This window comes from Ostrea edulis, chromosome 2, assembly GCF_947568905.1.
Source record: "Ostrea edulis chromosome 2, xbOstEdul1.1, whole genome shotgun sequence".
In the NCBI taxonomy this organism is placed as follows: Eukaryota; Metazoa; Mollusca; class Bivalvia; order Ostreida; family Ostreidae; genus Ostrea; species Ostrea edulis.
Window position 1 is genome coordinate 81,556,478 of NC_079165.1, and position 25,492 is coordinate 81,581,969.

The 25,492-nt window shown below is 34.3% G+C and overlaps 1 protein-coding gene and 1 non-coding gene across 21 annotated transcripts in view; one reads left to right on the forward strand and one right to left on the reverse strand.

Moving 5' to 3' along the window:
* Window positions 1-25,492, forward strand: part of LOC125682170 (centriolin-like) — a 72,056-nt gene that overhangs the window by 20,583 nt on the left and 25,981 nt on the right. For 13 of the 20 annotated variants that reach the window (XM_056155111.1, XM_056155114.1, XM_056155113.1 and 10 more), the window contains exons 7-29: window positions 4,106-4,234; window positions 7,910-8,126; window positions 8,641-8,664; window positions 11,033-11,053; window positions 12,047-12,201; window positions 12,389-12,526; window positions 14,055-14,208; window positions 14,381-14,601; window positions 15,045-15,221; window positions 15,507-15,641; window positions 17,037-17,138; window positions 17,348-17,476; window positions 17,635-17,652; window positions 18,780-18,875; window positions 18,985-19,077; window positions 19,613-19,762; window positions 19,847-19,945; window positions 21,377-21,524; window positions 22,081-22,194; window positions 22,446-22,600; window positions 23,074-23,268; window positions 23,608-23,764; window positions 23,903-24,658. In XM_056155111.1, coding sequence (XP_056011086.1) covers window positions 4,106-4,234; window positions 7,910-8,126; window positions 8,641-8,664; window positions 11,033-11,053; window positions 12,047-12,201; window positions 12,389-12,526; window positions 14,055-14,208; window positions 14,381-14,601; window positions 15,045-15,221; window positions 15,507-15,641; window positions 17,037-17,138; window positions 17,348-17,476; window positions 17,635-17,652; window positions 18,780-18,875; window positions 18,985-19,077; window positions 19,613-19,762; window positions 19,847-19,945; window positions 21,377-21,524; window positions 22,081-22,194; window positions 22,446-22,600; window positions 23,074-23,268; window positions 23,608-23,764; window positions 23,903-24,658 — 3,583 coding nt within the window. The remainder of the gene's footprint in view (window positions 1-4,105; window positions 4,235-7,909; window positions 8,127-8,640; window positions 8,665-11,032; window positions 11,054-12,046; window positions 12,202-12,388; window positions 12,527-14,054; window positions 14,209-14,380; window positions 14,602-15,044; window positions 15,222-15,506; window positions 15,642-17,036; window positions 17,139-17,347; window positions 17,477-17,634; window positions 17,653-18,779; window positions 18,876-18,984; window positions 19,078-19,612; window positions 19,763-19,846; window positions 19,946-21,376; window positions 21,525-22,080; window positions 22,195-22,445; window positions 22,601-23,073; window positions 23,269-23,607; window positions 23,765-23,902; window positions 24,659-25,492) is intronic. The other 7 variants (XM_056155117.1, XM_056155115.1, XM_056155116.1 and 4 more) reach the window with 7 other exon arrangements.
* Trnas-gga (transfer RNA serine (anticodon GGA)) lies at window positions 932-1,004 on the reverse strand. The gene has a single exon. It is a non-coding gene; the product is annotated as a tRNA-Ser (tRNA).

Below are 25,492 nucleotides of genomic sequence, written 5' to 3' on the forward strand. Positions count from 1 at the left end.
TACTTCATCTGACTTTTGTCTGGCTCAGTATGTACATTGAAACCTAATGAATAAGAATTAAAGGTCATTCTAAATGTTATATTAACGGAAGATTAAGAAACTGCATACATAAGTGTTCACAGAAAGTGTAATCCTATTTAATCCTCAGCATTAAAAATTGGGTTAACAAAAGAATACATGTACAACCATTAAAAGAAAACTGTGGCAGTATAAGTTCCCTCAATGGTTTGTACAACTTTAAACACGCAGAGACATATCCAGTGTGTGCAGACTGCATGCTGCACCCAAACAGAACTCTCCCTCAGTTGATGCCGCATTCAAGGCCGGGATTATAGAGCAACCTTTGTGCTATACTTTTGAGGATATTGTAGTGTTTGAGAGAATGAGCTTTATCTAGGGCATGTGTTTGGAAGTGTCTTAACACATACATTTGTAAATCATGTAACCAAACTATGGAATGGCGTACTTTTCCCAAAGCCAAGGAGAATTGGGATGTCGCTTCTAAACCTCCACCTTTTCAGGTACATGTACGATTCATATTTATAGCCACTAATGGTACAGAATATGAACAGTTAAATTTTGAAATTAAAATTATTGCAAAGGAGAGGTTTAAGATTTCATCTGCAAATGTTTATAACATATGTATGATGGCAGAAGTTCCTTATTTACTACAATCTATGACACAACACAAATGTTGAATACCAGATTTTATTTTGGTCAGTGATGAAGTGTAAATGAATAGATTCTTAGTATAAATTTGAAAGTTTTATCAAATGAAAATGATTCACAAAACTTTTTTCCATATATAGACATTGATTTTATCCCTATAACTGCTGCTTAATTAAGGTCATTGACAAAGCAAGACATTCAGGAGAAAGAGGTTTAAATCGTAGAGGTTTTTCATTTGTAATAGGAAGGGAGGAAATGCAACAGACTAGACCGGGATTCAAACCCGGGCCCCCTGAATCTCCAGTCAGGTGCTCCACCAACTGAGCTATCTGGCCACCAGCAATCAAACCCGTCTTCACCGCTACACATTTATAATAGCCATTTTATTTCCTGTTGACTCTCATTGCCCCTTTGGCTTTTACTTTACATTTTGATAACATTGAATTTCAATGTGTCGATCATATTACAGTATTCTGTAAGTTTTCATTTTTGTTAAGGGGAGTAACTCTAAGATTCAGGAGAATGCTTAAAAAATTCCATAATCACTATCCATGTTGGATTAGGAAATCTCACCATGAGGGGTTGAATATTTCTACTAGAGACAAGATTTGTAGTATTCAACCCAAGGATGAGATGTCACGTCCCTTATCCCACATGGATCAACTCATGATGGACAATTCTTTTTCCTGATATAAATACAATAATGAATTATATTGATTGATTTTAAAGTTTTTAAATAAAACAGAATGATCAAATTCCTTATTTTTGTTGTTCAAGTTAGTCATCGTCCGAAAGAGTGTACTCAAAAATGATTTCCATTTTATGTGTTAGAAAAATTATTACCAGAAAAATGTGAAGATTCAAAACAAGAACTTATTTTGTGGAGTGTTTGTATAGGTACTGAAGATGTGCATCTGGTGAAGGATTTTGATTTTCTTCCATTTTTGAAAAAATTGCAGGTTGTTGAACTTGGTCCATTTTGAGGAAATCTCAATTTTTAAGCTAAGACCCTTTGTTCATATGAAAGTTTGTCACAGCCTCATGATGGCTGATACTACCTGAAGCAAATTTATACAAATTATAGCACAAGAAAAACACCCTATGTAAGCATTTCACGGGCATATTATGTACCATTTGCAGTACTCTTGTTATGACAATTAAGGGTGGCCATACTGGTTGGCAAAATGCACCATAGTCATGTGTAACTGTTACATAGTTGATTTTATGTGAAATTTTACTGTAAATTCAGTTGAACTGCCAATGCCCTAAATCAGTTTAACATTAAGTCTGTGGTTAAGCATGATTTCTGCAAACATTTCTGAAGCAAATTCCAACTCTAATTCAAAGAAATATCTCACTTAACATGAAGCTATCATTTATTGAATTTTACAAAGAAATGTGAATGCCACTATACAAAATAGATTGATTTTGGATTTTTGTTAAGGAAGGAAAGCTCACAAAAAAAATATACAAGTGCTCAGCAATCTCATTGCCTAGTCCTATGACAGTCAGTTGAAAATGTTTCATCATGATAATTTTGATGTAATTTATTCATTTCTATAGCAACATTCTATTTTGTTGAAATAACATTGATTTGGATGGTTTACCTTAAGGTCACACACGACACTTCTGCCATTTTTTTAAAAGACTATTTTTAAAATCCCCTCAATAAGAAGAGTTCTTGTAAGATTTCCGAAATACATGTAGGTTTAAATTCCATATTGTAGTACATGTAATATTACTATATTTTGTGTATTGGCCTGGTTAGCTCAGGGGTTAAATCACCTAACTATTAATGCAAGGGGCCGGGTTCAATCTCAGATTGATCCAAGGATTTTTCTCAAGCTCCTTTCTTTGCTTCAATAACTTGGTAATGTTATTCGGTAGCACAAAAGAATTGACTTTACAGTTTTACTTGCCACAACCAGAAACTATCAAAAAACAGACCTGATAATATACCTGATGTCTTTTTGCAGAAACAAGATAGGATGCAAATGATTTGTACCTGAAATGTCACCAAAAAATCATCTATTATTGAGAAACGTCGCGTGTGTCCTCAAGTTTATTTACCCTCTTTATAGTTATTATGTAATTTTGATTGTTAAATTTGCTAGGAGAGGGAGATTTATTGCAAGTGATGATGCCCTACCCTCAGAAAAGTTTGCACTTCTGAGGATGAATCTCAGTAATTACACAAGTCTCAAGAATTTGTTTATTTATGGAATAATTTAAGAAAACTGTAAACAATTTCATTACTTATCACAACACAGTAAGACTGTTGGATTAATCTCTGGCTACTATCAAGCCTTCACTTGGTAATCAATCGGTCCAAAATGCAAAGTGACTTTGTATAACTATCGACTTGTGTGATTTCATTCATAGCTAGAATAAAAGTATTTGAGTTAGATAATGGTGGATTATGGTAAATGCTGCAAAATTCAGGCTTTCCTTTACTGTTTCTGTGGTCGTATTGTGTGGAATGTTTAAAGAGCTGATATTTGAAAACTGGGGTTCAATATGGGGAAAGTTATACCCACCACTATAATCAAAATGAATTTATAGAAAAAAGTCTTTAAATTGTCAATAAATATGACACGAGTGTAATATATATTAAAATTCAATAACTCATTTTTCAGTATTGATGTGCTTGAGATGTGCTGTACAATGGGTTTCTATGAATCTATGTATTTAGGTAAATGAGCCAATTAATCCCTCAAAAGAAACTGCCTCTGTTATCATCTCAATAGAAAGTTAAAAGCCTGAAAATACATGTCTACGAGTAAAAAAGGAGAGTTTTTAAAGGAAATATATTGTCTCGTACAAATGATTTAATTGAATTATGTGTTCAGGCAGTGGTGCCGATCCATTAGGAGTTTAATCGTCCTATAGTAGATGATTTTCAATATGTTCTATTATGTGGTGGAATTAATAACAGTGAAGAATGCACTGATCATGTTGGTGCACAACCATGTGTCTGGATTATGAAGGAGAAGATTCATATCTCGATTATAAGCAATGGCTATCTTACTATGAATTCTCTGAGTAAGTTGTCTGTTGGAAGCAGTCTGAAAACATTGATATGTGATATTGAAATTTATCATTTATGATTTACATAGCTTATAATGTTCAATAAGCAGCATGGCATTTCTCATTAACTTTTTGAATTCAAAATCTTATTTATAAATATCTTGCTACATGTAGTATGCCTCATTTATACTCAGTATGTTTTGAATATTTTTCTTGTTTCTATGAATTTCACGTTCTGGCATTCGTTTGTAAATCTTGATGTATAAAAGGTATATTAAACCTAGGTATTTTAAGGTAATTTGTACTGTTTTGGGGTTTTCTTAAAAAAATTAATTCTTTTCTCTCTAGGAATTGGCAATTGATGATATATGTTGTAGAAAATGACAATGACTTATTTTTTTGTTTACAGCTGAAAAAGAAAACTTCTGAGTTGAACAAAGCATGCGAGAAGCATTATCAACTGGAACAAGAATTAGCATTTTTTAAGATTGACTCTAAGTTTGACAGTCTCGGCAAGAGTCCCTCAAGTTTCCACACTGTAAGTTCTTTAAGTTAAGCATTCTGTCCATGATTTTTGCAAATATATCTTTCTAAAAGTATATATATTTCATGCATAGATTATGAACTATTATACCCTGCTAATGAAATTTATTTATGGGAATATTCTGGCAGGGCCGTAAATTAACCTTCAATTTGGAGGAGGCAGGAAATTAGGCGGGGGTCTGGGGGCCGCCCAGGCCCCCAGACGCTGAGCACATTTTGTGCACACTGAACACGTTTCGTGCAAAATCCTTGATTCTAGGGCCTTCTAAGATGTTACTTGACTAACTCATTCTAAAAGAAAGATTTGGAATGCTTTTTAAGGGAGGTATCATGTTCTTAGTTATTGGAAACAACATAAATTCTAATAAACTTTAAATTTTAATTTTTTTTGGCTCAAAAGTTGGAGGAGGCAGCTGCCTCCTCCGCCTCCATGTAATTTACGGCCCTGTCTGGAATCACCTTTTCTGTCCATCTGGAGATATGATTTGTCCAGAGTATATTTTTAACACTGATAAACAGATAGGATTACAACTTTGTGTATATCTGATATGAATAATGAAGTTGTGCACCTGCTATTGCTATATGATTGAATTCAAGGAACTTATGGATATTTTTTTCTATTTTGAGGGGGCGCGCATGCCGGTGTTGTCATTGTCCAGAGTATATATTTTAAAAACCAATGAACAGATTTGATTCAAACTGTATACAATTATGTACATATAATGAAGTTGTGCACCTGCCATTTTTAATGAAATTCTTTAACATACAAGGAAGTTATGGATATTTTCATTTTACTGGTGTTTTTATACGCCCGTCTTAAGACGGGTCGTATTATGGTATGCCGTTCATGTCCGTCCGTCTGTCCGTCCGTCTGTTAGCTTTTTCGTGTCCGACCCGTAACTTAAATACTACAAAGCCTAGAATCATCAAACTTTGTCTGTAGATACATCTTGGGTAGAAGGTGTGTCGCACATTAAAACCAGGTCACTGTGACTTTTCATGAAGAAGATATCCGTCTGTCTGTCCGTCCGTCTGTTAGCTTTTTCGTGTCCGACCCGTAACTTAAATACTACAAGGCCTAGAATCATCAAACTTTGTCTGTAGATACATCTTGGGTAGAAGGTGTGTCGCACATTAAAACCAGGTCACTGTGACTTTTCATTAAGAAGATATCCGTCTGTCCGTCCGTCTGTTAGCTTTTTTGTGTCCGACCCGTAACTTAAATACTACAAGGCCTAGAATCATCAAACTATGTCTGTAGATACATCTTGGGTAGAAGGTGTGTCACACATTAAAACCAGGTCACTGTGACTTTTCATTAAGAAGATATCCGTCTGTCCGTCCGTCTGTTAGCTTTTTCGTGTCTGACCCGTAACTTAAATACTACAAGGCCTAGAATCATCAAACTTTGTCTGTAGATACATCTTGGGTAGAAGGTGTGTCGCACATTAAAACCAGGTCACTGTGACTTTTCATTAAGAAGATATCCGTCTGTCCGTCCGTCTGTTAGCTTTTTCGTGTCCGACCCATAACTTAAATACTACAAGGCCTAGAATCATCAAACTTTGTCTGTAGATACATCTTGGGTAGAAGGTGTGTCGCACATTAAAACCAGGTCACTGTGACTTTTCATTAAGAAGATATGGCCATATATGGCAAAAACTTGTCCGGCTCATAACTTGAAAACTATTAGACCTAGAATCACCAAAATTGGTCAACTAATGCATCTTAGGTAGAAGGTGTGTCACATCCTACTTTAAGGTCACTGTGACATTTAATTAAGGTGATATTTAAAAAAATGTTTTAATGGGTACAATCTATACTGTTAACAATATGTGACGGGCGTATCATGTGCCGTGGCGGTGCACTTTATTCAACTTAAAGAGGTTCACACCTGACATTTGGAGTAATGTCAATTTTTTGGGAAGTGTATTTTTGATTTCTTCATTGAAGGAGAATTATGAAATTAAAAAGAAAAACTGGGGTTGCAACGCTTGTTATTGAGCAATAGTGTTCTAAACGTGACCTTTTTGCACTGAAAATTTATTCAATTAAACTTGATTTTTCTGTCGGTGTCAACACAACATATGCAACACAAATCAATCATTACTTAAAATATATACATAATCATGTCTTCTAACACTGCAGATAAAAAAAAAGTTAATACTAGTAATGGAAATAAATAATGACCTTTTTGCACTTGATATATGAAAAACTTCATGATATCAAAATTGATAGTTTAAAAGGACATATTAAGAGTAATGTCAATTTTTTAAATTTTACACAATTTTCAGGTCTAGTCTTACAATTTAAAATGCAACTTTAAAAACTGGGAGTTGGAGATCAAATTTTTGAATTATTGGCGAAAATACTGAATTTGTATACAAAATTTCGAGTAAATTAATTAAAACGTTTTTTAAGAATCAGTGTTCTGTTTGGAAAAATATATCAACCAAGTTAATAATTTACAACATTTGAACTAGTTCCTAGTCTCAACTACCTGTATCGTAAATCATAAAACTGAAATATATGTATAGGAGTGTAAAAGTAGATGATACATTGGATGAAACAGAAACTGTAATATCATGCAGAATTAGAACTTTTTGATTAATGAATCCTTCCACCACAAAATATAGTCCCTGCCAAACCCTTTCAAAATTTGAATTGACACAAACATTTTCAACTGGATAGGGTTTATCAATAAATGTGTGATATGTTTGCACCAATGGGATCAATATTGAACCAGTAAATACTTAGTTGTAGCATCCTGCGCAGTTGTACTGAAAAACTCAGGGGATAACTTCCTTAATGGAAGTGGTCATTTTCTTTTAAATTTGGTAATGATATGTTCTTTCACAGAAACTACTGCATAATTTCAGGAGAGGGTATAATAGAATCATCAGTCCATATGTCTGTCTGCCCATCTGTCTGTGGATATGATTTTTTAAATAAAAGATCAGATGTGTCTTTCACTGGCTCATGCATGTTGAATATTTATCCATGATTTAATATTCAGAAGTTATATTTTGCATATCTAAAATATTCTTAGTAATACGCTACTGCAGAATATATAGTCTTGCATTTACATTGATTGTTCTCAAGAAAATGAGTTTCTCTTCATGTCAAAAGATGTGTTTTTTCTTCATTGAGCACAAATTCACCATTTACCATCACCCAGTGTGCCCTACGTTAGTATTAGTCCTATTAGGACAGTTCTAGTTTAACTTGTTTATATATACAGTAAAACACACTTATAGTGAAGTGCTAGGAAGGAACAATTTTGATATTTTATATCCAATAAGTTCATATGTTTTAAATGAATGAAAATCACTTCACTGTAAAGCATGAATTCATTATAAACATGTTTTCTGTAACTGTGTTTTACTGTAAGCATGAGTTCATTATCTGTGTGTTTGTTATAACCGTGTTTTACTGTAAGCATGAATTCATTATAAACATGTTTGCTATAACTGTGTTTTACTGTAAGCATGAATTCATTATAAACATGTTTGCTATAACTGTGTTTTACTGTAAGCATGAATTCATTATAAACATGTTTGCTATAACTGTGTTTTACTGTAAGCATGAATTCATTATAAACATGTTCGTTATAACCATGTTTTACTGTACTTATAACCAGTAATCCTACCTTGTAATTCCCTGGTTTTAGGAAGGGGATGACAGTGGGGGCCTAGGAGAGAGTCCATACATAGGAAGGGCTCGGTACAAAGCAAATCAGTACACCCGGGACTCGGACCTATCAGGGTCCCCTCAACAACACCCCGGTGTCCACAGCCTGCCCAGCCCACAGAGAGCCGAAGTCATGGAGAGACTACACACTCAGTTAGACAGCGAGCTCGCTAAGAAACAAGACCGAGTTCAAAAAAGTGAGTGCAACTCAGCATCTTATACAGTGTATATCATATACACCAACATTTTGCGTGCATAGTAAATTTCTATGGGTAAATTGTGGTCTTCAAGACAGACATTGCTCTGTGAAGCTTTTATTAATGATATAGTGTAATTGATTTAAAAAACAATTAGTCAGAAGTTTTGTTGTTCAGTTTTGGATCATTGTTTTTCAATTTCATTGTAAATAATTTAAAAGTGTAAATGAAATATTATCACAAAACTCTCCTTGATATTGGAACATTTGTGATACTGTAGTTGTCAATGCTCATATGGTAGGGCAGCAGATTCAAATTTTCTTTATGAAACGTAGAAATTTATCCTTGTCACACAAATTGCATGACTTTCTCTACTTCTTCACATACAATATATACATACTTTTGCATGAACCCAAAAAAAATTGTTTCCTCTATATAGCAGAATGTTGTATTCTTTGGATACATAATGTGATTTTCATGATTTCATATATGCATAATGGTGATTTTACATTAGTGTTACCTTTGGCAATAGAAGATGGTAAGAGCAGTGAATAGATGGATTTCAGTAATGTTGCATGTAGATGTGTGCATTTGTAAATTTGTTAAACTGCAAATGAGTTTTATTGACTTGATAGCAGATATGTCATTTAACAGCAGCGTTATCTGTAGAATTCCCTGTAGAACCAAAATTTTATTACTTTTCATAATTGTGCTGAATATACTCTAACCTAAGTTAGTAAAAAAAATTAGCTGTCAGTACAATAGGGCTCACTTAATCAGATACTGGTAATTCTGTTAATCTGTAATTAGATACTGGTTATTCTGATAATCTTTAATCACTGGTAATTCTGATAATCTGTAATCAAATTCTGGTTATTCTGATAATCTGTAATCTGGTCATTCTGATAATCTTTAATCTGGTCATTCTGATAATCTGTAATCTGGTTATTTTGATAATCTAGTACTGGTTATTCTGATAATCTGGTACTGGTTATTCTGATAATCTAGTACTGGTTATTTTGATAATCTGGTACTGATTATTTTGATAATCTAGTACTGGTTATTTTGATAATCTAGTACTGGTTATTCTGATAATTTGTTATCTAGTACTGGTTATTTTGATAATCTGTTATCTGATTATTTTGATAATCTAGTACTGGTTATTCTGATAATCTGGTACTGATTATTCTGATAATCTAGTACTGGTTATTTTGATAATCTGGTACTGATTATTTTGATAATCTAGTACTGGTTATTTTGATAATCTAGTACTGGTTATTCTGATAATCTAGTACTGATGATTATTCTGATAATCTAGTACTGATGATTATTTTGATAATCTGGTACTGGTTATTCTGATAATTTAGTACTAGTTATTCTGGTAATCTGTAATCTGATTATTCTGATAATCTAGTACTGGTTATTCTGATAATCTAGTACTGATTATTTTGATAATCTAGTACTGGTTATTTTGATAATCTAGTACTGGTTATTCTGATAATCTGTTATCTAGTACTGGTTATTTTGATAATCTGTTATCTGGTTATTTTGATAATCTAGTACTGGTTATTCTGATAATCTGGTACTGGTTATTCTGATAATTTAGTACTGGTTATTCTGATAATCTAGTACTGATGATTATTCTGATAATCTAGTACTGATGATTATTTTGATAATCTGGTACTGGTTATTCTGATAATTTAGTACTAGTTATTCTGGTAATCTGTAATCTGATTATTCTGATAATCTAGTACTGGTTATTCTGATAATCTAGTACTGATTATTTTGATAATCTAGTACTGGTTATTTTGATAATCTAGTACTGGTTATTCTGATAATCTGTTATCTAGTACTGGTTATTTTGATAATCTGTTATCTGGTTATTTTGATAATCTAGTACTGGTTATTCTGATAATCTGGTACTGGTTATTCTGATAATTTAGTACTGGTTATTCTGATAATCTGTTATCTAGTACTGGTTATTTTGATAATCTGTTATCTGGTTATTTTGATAATCTAGTACTGGTTATTCTGATAATCTAGTACTGGTTATTCTGATAATCTGTTATCCGATTATTCTGATAATCTGTAATCTGGTCATTCTGATAATCTGGTACTGGTTATTCTGATAATCTAGTACTGGTTATTCTGATAATCTGGTACTGATGATTATTCTGATAATCTGGTACTGATGATTATTTTGATAATCTGGTACTGGTTATTCTGATAATTTAGTACTAGTTATTCTGGTAATCTGTAATCTGATTATTCTGATAATCTAGTACTGGTTATTTTGATAATCTGTAGTCTGATTATTCTGATAATCTAGTACTGGTTATTCTGATAATCTGGTACTGGTTATTCCAATAATCTGTAATCAGATACTTGTTATTTTGATTCTGTATTTTCAATACTACCTGACAAAGATGTACAAGGAACGTTAAAATTAAGATAATATGCTCATAAGGCACAAAATTGAAGTAGTTTTTTCATACACTCAATTTTCTTTTGTTTCAGTCATAGATGATATTATGCAAAACGTTATGTCAGGTGAAATCTGTAAGTCTCAAACTATGAAAAATAATGTAAGATTCTTATAATAGAAAATTGGACAGGGTGTAGAGTTAACAAGCTTGATACTTTAGTTCATGGGCATTGGTTATTAAATGGTAGCGATCTCAAATTTTGAATTTAGAAGAAAAAAATTCTCTGTTGTATAATCTTGGTAGAAACTCCTATAGTGGTTTATGAACATCTGTAGTTGGTTATCAGATTTGAAGACTTCAATTGTAATCAATGTGTTGAACTTTGGTTCAAACTGCTGTTGTTATTGCTTCCCATCTTCATTTATGTATGTTCCCCATTTCATGTTTTCACCTTTGTTATTTGTTTGTGAATTTAAATAGCTGATAGCCAGGTAAAACAGAGTAAGTATACCTCACCTGTATTTCTTGATGAATGGATGGTAAAGAGACCAGAGTTTGAGAAGAAAGTCAATTTTTACAAAGTTTCCACTTGAAGTAAATATGTGAGAGCATCTTGTTGTGGCCTACATTGTAATCTCAACCCTTTATATTCTTAATGGCAGGCAAAATTATCCTGATTCTTCATGATTATGGAAACATCAATGTGCTCTTTCAAGCAAATGCAAAAGTTCACATCAAATCAAACTTATTATTCGTATTTGCAAAAATAGAAATCTTCTGATTTTGCTAGTGTTTATTTTCTGTTTGCCACGTTCCATTTTGTTCATTTTTTTATGATTAACTTCACCAGTTAGTTAGTGTGTGTAGAACCTTCTTTATCCTGTTGCTAATCTTTTAGACTTGGTGGTGTCCCATTGCATTATGGTATATGGACCTTCCAGCGATCATTTATTTTCCATTTCTTTTCCTTTCATGTATCATATTTTTCACTTTATAGCATTGCATATTCACCTTCCTTTACCATGATTAACCTGATAAGGAATGCTGGACTGCATACGGACTGTCCATGTTGGTCAACGATGACTATATTCTTCTAAAATTGCTCACGATCGAGTTAAATTTTATAAAAGGACAACTCATTTTGTAAACATCAAGAGTTTCATCAGAGTTTTATTGAGGGGATGACTGAATGTTTGCTAGAAAATATATTTAGTTGTGAATATTTTGTGACTTGAATACACAGCAGAAATCTGCAACACTAACTTTAATAATCATATTGTCTTCAAATGCACATTGCTGTCCATCATTAACTACATTACATTTTATGATTTAAAGTAAATAACCAGTTTGGTTGCTATGTAGGATTTAAAAAAGATTGAAATGTTCAAATGATATAGTACAAGACAACAAATAATGGATCCGATAAAAAAAAAATGCCATAATCACAAAAGTGTTTGTATGTTGTGAATCAGACTTTGGTTTACATGTTTACAGCGGAGGACCGCTTAAAGAGGCTGCAGGATGACTTGATGGGAACTGAGAGAAAACTACTCCAGGCTACCAAGGACCTCAAACGCATGGGGGACATCCCCGACAAGGATGACATCAAGGTCCAAATACGTCAACGAATGGCTAAGAAAATGCAACTGGTGGGTAATACATCCCCCTCCTTTTTTTTTTTTACACACACATACACACATTTAGTTTGCGTAAATAAAGAATGAAAATCTCATGTATGTTATAAAACGGGATCCAGCTGCATATATATTGATATTATCACTGTTTATTATCGTCTTCTAGATTCTGTTAATATACATGACTGTGCATTTGAAACAGGTAAATGAGCTCAGAGACAGTGCAACACAAATAGAGGAGGAGATTGATAAAACGAAAAACTCCATGCATCAGAATAAGGTGGATGTAGCTCGACTGAAAGGCCAGCTGGAGAGACTGGACACCAAGGATCCTAAATATGTAAGTCACCCCTCCCACACCCAAAATTAACAGCCCTCCCACACCCAAAATTAACAGACTGGACACCAAGGATCCTAAATATGTTAGATCAACCCCATCCCCACTCCCTAAATTAACAGACTGCACATGATGGATCTTAAATATGAATGTCAACCCCTCCCATCCGCGTAGACTTAACACACTGGACAAGGATCTTAAATATGTACGGTCACCCCTCCCACCCCTAGACTTAACAGACTGGACAGGAACCCTAAATATGTAAGGTCACCCCTCTCACCTCTAGATTTAACAGACTGGACATCTAAGGCCACCCCTCCCACCTCTAGATTTAACAGACTGGACATTTAAAGTCACTCCTCCCACCCCTAGATTTAACAGACTGGACAACGAGGATCTTACATATGCAAGATCACCCCTCCCACCTCCAGAATTAACAGAAAGATAAACAATTTCACATATTGTGTATACTGTATGGCTGGTAAGATTTCATCTTAAAAATTTACCATTTTATGTGACAAGATGATTTTGCTGAAATTGGCATCATACATTGTATTACAAGTCGTATAAGTTGCGTATCCGCTTTACAAGTATATAGGATTTAGATGGAACATTTTGTTACAAATCGTGTAAGTTATTTATCCGTTTTACAAGTATTTTGGACTTAAGTGGAGAAACCGGAAGGAAAAAAAGGTGAGCTGTAGAATGTGATGGATTCTTTTGATGCAAAAAGTTATTTGCTAATTTTGTTTTTGTATTATTATTTTTTTACATTATTGATTTATGAGGACTTTATCTGGAATCTTGTGTAACTTGTATTGAAAAACTTGTAGTTGGGTGGAGATTATATTTCTTAAATTTTTAAAATCTCTTTAGTTTTGATGTAAATTGATAGAAGGAGAGATAGATAATATTGATTTTATTTAAGTATATTATATAATTGTTTAAAGTTATTTTTCACTACTATGTTTGTTAATGCTGTTTCTGAGTTCATTAAAAACCAGTGAAGGAATAGCATACCTATATATAAAAAAATCCCTACCAAGAATTTATGGGCAGTGATGATAATAGTTATATCTAGATCTGAATGAAGATAGTGTTAAAATGCAAACCGAAGTTAATTCATGTGCATCCCTGATTGGCTAAATGATAAATTTATTTTCAATATATAACAAATTTCCCAGAATTGTAACAGTGTGCACAGGAAAAGTATATATAGGCTAGGCCTTCAGGATGTCAAAACAACCATCTGTATATGGAAAGCGTCTTTGTGACATCTCCTACTTTTTAATGCAACTTCAACGTTTGGTATTGTTATTCACCTTTGGCTTGTTAGCTAATCAGAATGTGCCATTTTAGCTACATAGGAAGAAAAAGATGTACATTAATATTTCCTGAAATTTCATTTTCCTAGAACATCCTGTCATCTCTTACAAAGTATTATACTCTCTTTTTCTTCACTTCATAGTGTCAGATTTATGCTGAGATGGTTGCTAAGGTATAGTAAATCACGCTATTTTTTACTTTATAGCGTAAGGTTTATGCTGAGATGGTTGATAAGGAACAACAAATCAGCGAGAGTAATCAGATGTACGGACAGCTGAATCAGCAACTAGAGGTCATGTTGGATACCATCGCCAGGGAAACAGAAGACATCAAAAAGCTGGAAGTTCAGCTCAATGATGGTAGGTTCAAGACTTCTCGAAAAGTACATGATCAAAGAAAAATAACAGAATAACAGAATTTAAATTAAATTGATATGCATGTAGTTTTTGTGAAATTAAAATGGTTTTGGAGTACTAGTTAATAGAGATGAATGTTGCATTAGACATAAGTGTCTTTGAAAACATTTTTTAGATCGTATTGAGAGTAATGAATCCATCCGTACTGAGCTGGATGAGATTGTCGGAGGATTACAGGGATATTTGTCTCATGTGAAGACGAAAGGCCAGAAAGTTCAGCGAGATTATGAAGTGCTGCTCGGTGAAAAGATGTCGTTGGAGGATCAATGTCGTAAACTCGAGCAGGAACTCAGTGTTCTGGACAGTGAAGCTGGCAAAGTACCAACACTTGAGCAAGTAAGGGCACCTGCTGCTAGAGAAACATCCTGAGAACTTCTGTCATTGTCTCTGCAGCCTGTTTTGTCTATGGCTTAACATTTGATGATTTTTCAGATTTCTGCAATTGAAGCTGAAGAGGTGATTTTACTGTTCTCCTTCAAGTTTGAGACAGAAATGACTTTGTTCATGTATTATCATGAACGTATGCTATCAATTGAAAGTAATTAAACATTAATAACAAATGTAATTTATTGCATTGGTTATTAATAGAACAAAAAACTTGAAGTGTGGACTGTGACAATTTAGAATAAAGGAATGGGTTGTTATTTTCAGTATTACCTTGGTGGTTGATATGTATATATTTTCTTCAGTAGTTGTATACTGAGAGGGACAGCTTACGGTCAGGGGTGGTCGTGTTTCTCCCACATTATTTCACATGGTGTTTTATGTCATTTCTACAGAGACTGATGGAGTTAGAAGATTCACTGTCCAAACACCAGGACATGAACCGGACCTTAGAGGACCAGATCCACAGGAACCGCTCCAAGGACGCGGAGTACCAGGACAAAATGGAGACCACGGCTCACGAACTCCAGGAAATGAGGAAGGCCCTGAAGGATGCTGAGAGGAAAGTCAATGTTAGTATCAGGGACTGAAAATCATTGTAAAGCATGGGTGTTTTAGATATCTCTCTGAAAATAAAATTCAGTAACCATACATTCAACCAATATTCTTAAAAAAGAGATGTTTTAGACGTCATTTGAATTCACTTAAATTGAATTAGATTTTATCAATTGTCAGTATTCATTAAACTAATTATATTAATTGCAGATATGTGTTAAAATGATTATAATAGATATTAAACTGATTATATTATCATAAACTGAATGTTCATTAAACTAATTATATTCGTTGTTTTGTAGAATGACAGACAACAATATGAACGCCAGGTACAGACTGAGCGAGAACGAGCAGAGCGTGCCATGAGAGAAGCTCGAGACAAATCTCATCTCGAGGATGAGATTAGGAAACTACAGAGTCAACTTAACAATACAATGGTTTGTTTGTTACAATAAATATGTTATAGCCATCAGTGAACTTAACAATACAATGGTTTGTTTGTTACAATAAATATGTTATAGCCATCAGTGAACTTAACAATACAATGGTTTGTTTGTTACAATAAATATGTTATAGCCATCAGTGAACTTAACAATACAATGGTTTGTTTGTTACAATAAATATGTTATAGCCATCAGTGAACTTAACAATACAATGGTTTGTTTGTTACAATAAATATGTTATAGCCATCAGTGAACTTACAATACAATGGTTTGTTTGTTACAATAAATATGTTATAGCCATCAGTGAACTTAACAATACAATGGTTTGTTTGTTACAATAGATATGTTATAGCCATCAGTGAACTTAACAATACGATGATATGTTGTTACAATATATATATGTGACAGTCATCAGTGAACTTAACAATTCGATGATATGTTGTTACAATATATATATGTGACAGTCATCAGTTAACTTAACAATTCGATGATATGTTGTTACAATATATATATGTGACAGTCATCAGTTAACTTAACAATTCGATATATGTTGTTACAATATATATATATGTGACAGTCATCAGTTAACTTAACAATACGATGATATGTTGTTACAATATATATATGTTATAGCCATCAGTTAACTTAACAATACGATGATATGTTGTTACAATATATATATGTGACAGTCATCGGTTGTTACGTTTTGATGTGTACCATGCTGATGTTTGCATTTGTGTTCCAAAGTGTTCTTTTAGAAATGCTGAAAATTTGAATGAATTTGTCAAACAATTAATGGTACCACATAGTCCTTGACAAAATAAAATAGTTACATGTACAAGTTTTTTTTCTGACTGTCTGCAGAAATATACTGAATTTATCAAGCCCTAGATGGTTCAGTATTGAATGACCTTTTGTTGTTTAGATGAACCTGATATATGTATTTCCAGTAATAAAATAATTAATAGTGGTGTCATGCATTGTTTAATCATTACATTTCTAATGTTTTTCCTTCGAAATCTTTGCCAGTTGAACTGATAACCATTTCCTCATGAATGTGAAATATCACACGTGAATGTGAATGTTGATAAATATAGTACGACTATTTTAACAGCTGGGAATATTCCAACAGAAATGACAGTAGATTGTAAATTTAAAAGATATATTTCATTTTTGAAAATACATGAGGGTATGAACAGCAATGCTTCACGTCAGCAGACTTTTCATGGAGCGTCAATGTGCCTCATGAAGTATGCAGGCATAAATCATCGCAGTTCATGTCCTCATGTATTTTCAAAAATGAAATGCAATTTTTAAGTAACAATCTTTGTTTATGTAGTCTGATAAACTGTTGTTTTATCAATATTGTGACTGCTATTTTTACTGCAGGCTCAGCTGAGTGACAAAGACAGGAAGTTGAATGATGCCATTCCTAACCCAGAATTGAGGAAGAGGTTAAAAGACCTCACACAGACTGTGAAATCTGGCAGGGTAGGCCTCTCTTTTATTGCTTCTGTCATAAGGAATAAATAACTTACTCTATAATGATTGGTAGATAATGCCCTTCTACTGTAGTTGTGTTAAAAACAATTTCAAAATAGCGAGAAAAAGAAATCATTAAGTTTATAATCTCATATTAAATGTTGTGACGTGAGAGATTTTTCTGCTGACATCCAGATTTCCTCTGTTCTTTTCTGTAGAGCCCAATCAGTCCGCAGAATGACAGAGATGTGCTGGGCAAAACCTTCAAGGATCTTCAGCAATATATGCACGATAGTGCCAACAAGAGCCTGCTGGAGGTGGAGCAGATGAAGAAAAACACCAGCCATGTAAGGGTTCATTTTTAAATGGAGGGTTTTGATACTTGGAAAGAGAAAAAGAACTTTATTCAGAATTGGAATGATTTCATGTATGAACAATTGATTAATCAAATAGAATTGAGGGGGGAAAACAGATCCTTTATACTTATGATGTTTACCCTTGTTAGCCTCTAGAGTCAGGCAATGTAAGTGAATGTAACACCTGCTGAGGGATGAAGTATATGATCATCCTTGCTTCATATTTTGCATCTTCCTCATTTAGATTAGATTTAGAGGAAACTTCTTAACACTTCAGTTCAATTTCAAAAATCTCTGTAGTTATGTAAACATTTCTATGGGAAAATATGAAATTTTATTCATATATGAAATTTACATTTCACAGTGGTGGAGGATGATATTTAGAATTTTCCATAAGCTTTATCGGAACAGCTGCAAAATACTTGTATTTCAGTCATGTACCTATATAAACCTAACTGCTGTCATTTCATAGTCGTAGTCTCTTGTGTTTTCTATTAGCAGTCTGGATGTCTGTTTCTAATGCATGTACATTCTGTACATACTGAAGTCATGTTTATACACATTCTGTACATACTGAAGTCATGTTTATACACATTCTGTACATACTGAAGTCATGTTTATACACATTCTGTACATACTGAAGTCATGTTTATACACATTCTGTACATACTGAAGTCATGTTTATACACATTCTGTACATGTACTGAAGTCATGTTTATACACATTCTGTACATACTGAAGTCATGTGTATACACATTCTGTACATACTGAAGTCATGTGTATACACATTCTGTACATACTGAAGTCATGTTTACACACATTCTGTACATACTGAAGTCATGTTTATACACATTCTGTACATACTGAAGTCATGTTTATACACATTCTGTACATACTGAAGTCATGTTTATACACATTTTGTACAATGTAATGCCATGAAATATTCAATTTCCATCAAATTCTGCAACTTGAAATCTTCCATTTTCATCAAACTTTGTGTTTTGAAACACTAGTATTCAATTCACATGGCAATCTGTCTAACTTAACAATTTTTAACTGTACAGTAAATATTCAAATTGTCGTATGAATTTAAGTATCATTCATTCATCACATAGCTTTTGCTTTTGCAGGCAGAATTTTGATTGAAAAAGTAAATTCATCAAGTTTTTTGTTTGAATAATGAATATCAAGGTTATTGCAAAATTATTTATATATATAAGCATCTGGAAATCAATATTTGATATTGTGAAGAGAGACACAAACTTATTTTTGATGTTCAATTTTCTCCACTTAGGTTGATGCAGAGATCCAAACACTTAGAGAAAACTTGAAAAAAGCAGAAAACAAGCTACAAAGACGGGCTGAAAAAGACCATAGCAAGGATGAGAAGGTAATATCTGGTCAGAAAATGCACCCAAATGTGACCCATTCTTGATAAATTATTATATATAATATAATTAATATAAATGCTTGATAACATGACATTTCACTGTTTACAGTTGGAGGCTGAGAGGAAGAACAACAAAGAGTTACTGAATGAGATACATCGACTCAAGGACGCTTACAAAGATCTGGAAAACAAGTCTGCTCAGGTATATGAATACCTGTAATTCATATCTGCTTAGTATTTATGAATATTTGTGGATTATTACTGCTAAGGTTGATGAATATTGGGGGGTTTATCTTAGGATTGATGAATATTGGGGGTTTATCTTAGGATTGATGAATATTGGGAGTTTATCTTAGGATTGATGAATATTGGGGGGTTATCTTAGGATTGATGAATATTGGGGGTTTATCTTAGGGTTGATGAATATTGGGGGTTTATCTTAGGATTGATGAATATTGGGGGTTTATCTTAGGATTGATGAATATTGGGGGTTTATCTTAGGGTTGATGAATATTGGGGGGTTTATCTTAGGGTTGATGAATATTGGGGGTTTATCTTAGGGTTGATGAATATTGGAGGTTTATCTTAGGATTGATGAATATTGGGGGTTTATCTTAGGATTGATGAATATTGGGGGTTTATCTTAGGGTTGATATCTATGGTACATCTCTAATCCTGATGTTTAAATGTTAATTAAATGGAAAATGACAGACATAAATGGAAGGTTTGTTTTATAGGGTCGACCAATTATGAAGATTGTATATCGCCCCGAGTCTGAAACTGATTCACTTAACTCGGAGGAGAAAGCTCTGTATGATGAACTACAGAGGGAGCTACTAGAACTCCGTCGTAACATGCGGGTCAAGGAGAATGAGAATGCAAAGCAAGTAAGTGATTTGGGAAAAGTGGGGGACAATTAAACATTAACTTCAAAACATGATAGCATTTTATGACTACTAAATTATTTTTAGCTCGCAAATGCAGAAAATGAAGCAGCCATGTTAGAACAAATGGTGAGAGACCATGAAGAAGAACTTGCTAAAACTCGAGAAGAAAACGAGCTGGAAAAAGTAAGGGGGATAACTCTTGATATATTGAAAAAAGGAAATAGAATTGATGATTCCTTATATAAAGTTTTCATATACTGCATCTTACTGATAACGTTATTGGTATGTTTTTCTTTTCTTAGACCAGAATTAAGGTATATCTTGTTTTATGGTATTCAAGTGATATCTCATGACTCATTCTATTTTGCACATTTTCATTATAAACATGGTAAAGGTGTCTAGAACACTTTGGGTGTGTAGAATTGTGATTCAAGAGCTGGTTTAAGGTTATTCCAGCTATCCTTCTCTCTTCATACAAACACCACTTTGGATGTGGGTGATTTTTCAACATTCCTTGGTGAATAAAATAAATGAAAATAAAATAAATGGCAATATAAATATGTACTGAACCTTTAATTTGATTTACCATATAGCAGGAGTTTGTTTATTTTAGTATCTATACTTACTTGGATAGAACGTTTTGTGGGTTTTTTGCAGGGTTGATAATTTTGGATTATTTTAGCAGTTTGGTATTATGCCACAAAATTTTTATGAGCTAATTTTGCACCCAAATTTGTCTGCAATAAAATGATACATACATATATTTTTGCAAGAAAGATAACTCTGTATAGCAGAGGTATTTATGTCAAACGTACATGCAGCACTTTTCAGTTAGGTAAATAAACTACTGTTATTTTGATGTGAAGTGTTTCCGACAATAATAAAATGTTTTACAGATAAGTTATTAACACTACGCTTTTTAATTTCAATTTTTATATTTTGGAACTCCATGGCTGCCAAAATATATTCCGCTAAAATCCTTTGTTTACCTGTGAGGTAGAAAATCACCAAATTTTACATCCACAGAAAAAACTCGCTATACAGAACCAGTATCTTTGTTTATTCGTATTTAGCTCACCTGAGCTGATAGCTCAAGGGAGATTTTCTAAGAAAAATCGGCTCATCTCTGTTCTCCATCAGTAAACATTTCACATTTTTTATTTCTTCTGCAAAACCATTAAGCCAATTTCAGCCATGTGATGTAGTTTCAAGTTTGTTCAAACCATGTTTCCTGAGGTCAAGTTGGGGCCACAGGATGCATATGAAAAACCTTCTCAAGAATCACAAATGGAGATTAAAGTTTTACAAAGGAATTAATAGTAAAATTTAATATGCATGTATATTTTGCATAGCAAAGGTTAAAGTTTGTTCATGGCCATTTGAACCCCGAGGACATACCCCTTTTGACACTACTTTCTTTATTTCATTATTATTTATGGTTTTAAAGTTGTAAACTATTAGTGTCCGAAATCACAAATATCTATAGTTTTAATGCTACCTTTTAAATCAAATCTACAATTCAAATCAGATTTGATAAAGGATAAGATTTGATGGTAGGAGATACTGTAAAATTTGGACTAGGAGGTGAAGTGCATGGTGATTTTCCTGTTGTAGGAGAAGTACGAAGCTCGTATGCAGGTCATTGCCCAGGATTTGGAGCAGGCTCAGACAACAGCTGATCAGCTTAAGTACATGTTGGATGAACGGGATGCAATTCTTCATGGGGAAGTGCAGAGCAAAAACATGAACAACCAGATGATCAGTAAGCTTTTAATAACAAGCAGTCAAGAGATGAAAATCATAGATTTGATAATATGTTTTGATACAATATTAAGGATGTATTCCATTTCAGTATTTTATCTTCATTGCATGTTTTCTTTATAAACAGCTGATTTAAATGCAAAAGCAGGTAAAAAGCATGTTAACATTGATTCACACAAAAAAAAATCCCAAAAATGGGAGCACATATTCACAGCCTCCAAAACCCTGTTCACCCCATGTGATATGTTTCTAACCAGTGGTGTGAGTTTGTCCTTAACATGAAAATACACAAAATTCACATTGAATTTCTTTGCACATTGTCAATAAGCGATAACAAAAAGAATAGGTAATTATTTCTTTACCTTGTTACCCTTGAAGTGATGAAGTGACTTAAAAGTGTGATTGTGAATGATGTTTCATATGTAATGCATGTGTTTTGTATCATTCAAAAATACGTGAATTAGCAAGTCATAAACAATATGTGTAGATGCAGAGTCTTGCTTAAAATTTAAAAATTTGTAGATACTTTTAGGTTCTAAATAGAGTTTCACATGCAGGTTCTCAAGAAGCAGAGCTGACCAAGCTTTATGATATTTTGGAAGCCCAACGGCAGGAAATTGACCACTTAAACCATCTGTTGGACAATCTGGCTGCAGGGGGCAGTGCTGCAGGTTAGAAAACAAAATACAGACCTCTCCCTAACCACCACCCTCCCAAAAAATAATTCACCAAATTAATGCAGAAAAGTTTACCACTTGATTTAGTATTAACAAATTTTTACAATATGAAGTAGTGACAATTCATTGTAGTACATTTTTATCTGTTACAATGTATATGTATATATCCTGAAATCATCCATAGCTGTTATTTTTTTACCTTTAGGATTATATTATGAGTATTTTGTTATTCTCTTCCATAACAGCTGGCCCAGTGTTTGATGATGAGTTATGGAAGTTACGACAGGAGGTTAATCGCTTAAAGGAGACGCTGGCCATGCAGTCAGCCTATGTCCAGTCTATGCCAAAGCCCCAGGGAGTAACAAGCGCCCATGCCAGCACCGGGATGGGACCATCTCAGGTTAACAACATTCGCTGTATTTTTTCTTCTTCTTTTTTTTTTATTAGTCCCCTACCTGTTTGTAAAACTGAAGCGGACTATAGCTTTCTTCTCCTGGCATCTGTCCGTCTGTCCCATATTGGTTTTCCAAGACTTTTTTCACAGTTCAATGTCTTGAATATTAAGTACAGTCATCAATTAATGAGGGTGCCGGTAGGGGACAGGTATTGTTTGTGCAATACTTTCAGAATGCTTGTTAGAGATAGGTCACATTGTTGAAGGCAGAGATAAAGGAGTTAAAGAATGAAAGTGGAGTGGAACACGCTTATTGTACAGTGAAATTTATTACTCTGAGAGGAAATTAATTAAAAGATTATTGTATGTAATTAAGTTTGGTTATAATGAACTGTCTTTTTCTGGTCCTGGAGGTTCACTATAACTGTGTTTTACTGTATAGATATGAATTAGTGAATTTATTTTCAAATGGATTGCAGTATCATGGCCAAGCATCAGGACCCACATCTTACACACCAGTATTAACTCAGCAACACGGGGCACCTATGGGGATTATGCCTGGAGCACCTATGGGATTGATGCCTGGAGCACCTATGGGATCAATGCCTGGAGCACCTATGGGATCGATGCCTGGAGCACCTATGGGATCGATACCCGGAGCTAGAGGGACAATGGTATGATAAGTACCATAAACATTTCTTCTAGCAGGACTGGAGATGTTTTAATTGTCAATTATATCCATCTATCTTTGATATCTCTTGACAATTTCACAGACCACTTTCAGAAATAGATTGTAAAAATAATATTGTTGATATTAAATTGATTTAGATTTTATTTGTATAAACATGTAGATTTTATACTTATATTGACAACTGAGAAAAAAATAAATTTCCTAATGAAAAAAAATTGTTATTCCTCCTGTTGACTCATTATCATTGATGACCTGTTAACCATTGTGATTTTGACCTTATCAGTATAAGTAACATCATAGTAAATTGTAATGTCATTTTCAGGGTGCTATGAACACAGTCCCAGGTGGATATGGCAGTCACCAGCCAGGTATAGGAGCAGATAGAGGAGAAGCAAGAATGCCACATGGTGGTAGACCTGCAGGAAGGTCAAGGTCAACTGAAGGTCGACTTACACAAGGAGCAAGGCATTCTAGCAGAGGTAGGAATTCTATTGAATGACATTCATTAGTTGATTCAGTTTGCATCTGTTCTTAAGAAATTTTTTCTGTTACCTGTAAAGTGCAATCAAGATTGCTAATAGTAGGTGTACATGTATGTCTGTTTTTTACATTGAAAGGAGGGACTGGTGACTCAGATCCAGAAAGTGTGAGAAGCCACAGAAGTGGAAGATCCAGACACGGCCGATCAGGTCGAGAAAGAACCAGATCTTCCCGCTCTAAAACAGCATTCGAACCAGTGCACAAGCCACAAGCCTATAAACCAGTCCAGACCACAGGAGTCTATCCCCTGGGGGTTGTTAATGCTGGTCAAGGTCCTCAACCCCAGCCCTCACAAAACATTCCAGGCTATCATCCAGCCACAGGCTCTTTTCACGGTAGCCTGTTCCCACAAGGTGTTACCCAGGCAAGAGGAGTGAGTCAGACTCCTGGTTATGCTGGTACACAAACACCTGGTTATGGAAGTACCCAGACCCCAGGGCATGATGGCACCCAGACATTTGGATATGGAACAAACTCAGGGATAGCTGCTGGAGCCACACATACCCCAGGTGTCCATGGAACACAGACTTCCTATCCGGTGGGACAGATCAGCTATTTACCTGTAGCAGCCAATCCTGTTCAGTCCACGGGATCTGGCATGAGGTACTTGCCTGCATACTCCACGTCACCTGAGCGTCCTGCTGGCAGAATTTACTACCCCCCTGGTGGTGCTCCACCTCCCCCACCCCCACCACCCTCAGGGTCCACCCAGTACGGTCCTCCATCTCCCGGACCTCGTGTCACTTTCCTGCCACTGGCACCAGTAGCAGCTGGAACACCTGTTAAAGGCAGAGCACCTGATGGCTCTATGACTGTCCCTCCAAGTCCTATAGGTATGTATGATATAGTTTAAACAATATTTTATTCAATAAATAATTGAATAGGATGAGGCAACAGGTATGTATGATATATGGGGAATGTACAGATAAGCACAATGTACCCACACCTTGTATGGAAGAGTTTCTTTTGTAATACTAGCAGTGGTATGACTTGAAGAACTATTGATAGTAGTTAGGTAGAAATACATGTAGCTAGAAAGGTCATTTCCAGTGGTTAAGAGTATACCATACTTTTGAGTTTACTCCAGCTTACATTTTCCATAGCGATTTAATGATTCATGGCATCTTTGTCAGAAAAGCATGCAGACCGTTATTCGTTCATCTCATATTCCAGTCCGATGCAGTTCCAACAGTTTTATAACATTGGTTTAATAATTGATTCAGATGTACATTTATATTAGATGAATTGATTTGTCCAATCCTAGGAGATCATTTGAGGTCACAAAGGTTACATATTGTTTAAAAATCAGTAATGAAGACAGAAATGAAATACATGTAGAAGTCGAGCTCACTGGTCATAGACCATGCTGTCCATTGTTATATCTAAGTATGCTATCCATGTTTAAATAGTTACAAACGACAGAGGTGTTGCTTTAAAACAAAAGAATTATCTTCCATTAGTTAAATGACCTTTTGAGAGAACATAACTGTAGAAATTAAATCCTCTGCCTGACTGTTGACACATGAGCTGAGTTGAAACACAGTCATGCCCATTCATGCTGTGGGAAGTTCACTCATCCAAATCAGCCGAACATTATTAGCCTGCCTTGTGTTGGAACCATGAGGAGATAATAAGCTGTCTGTACAGAAATAACACCAGATAAATCC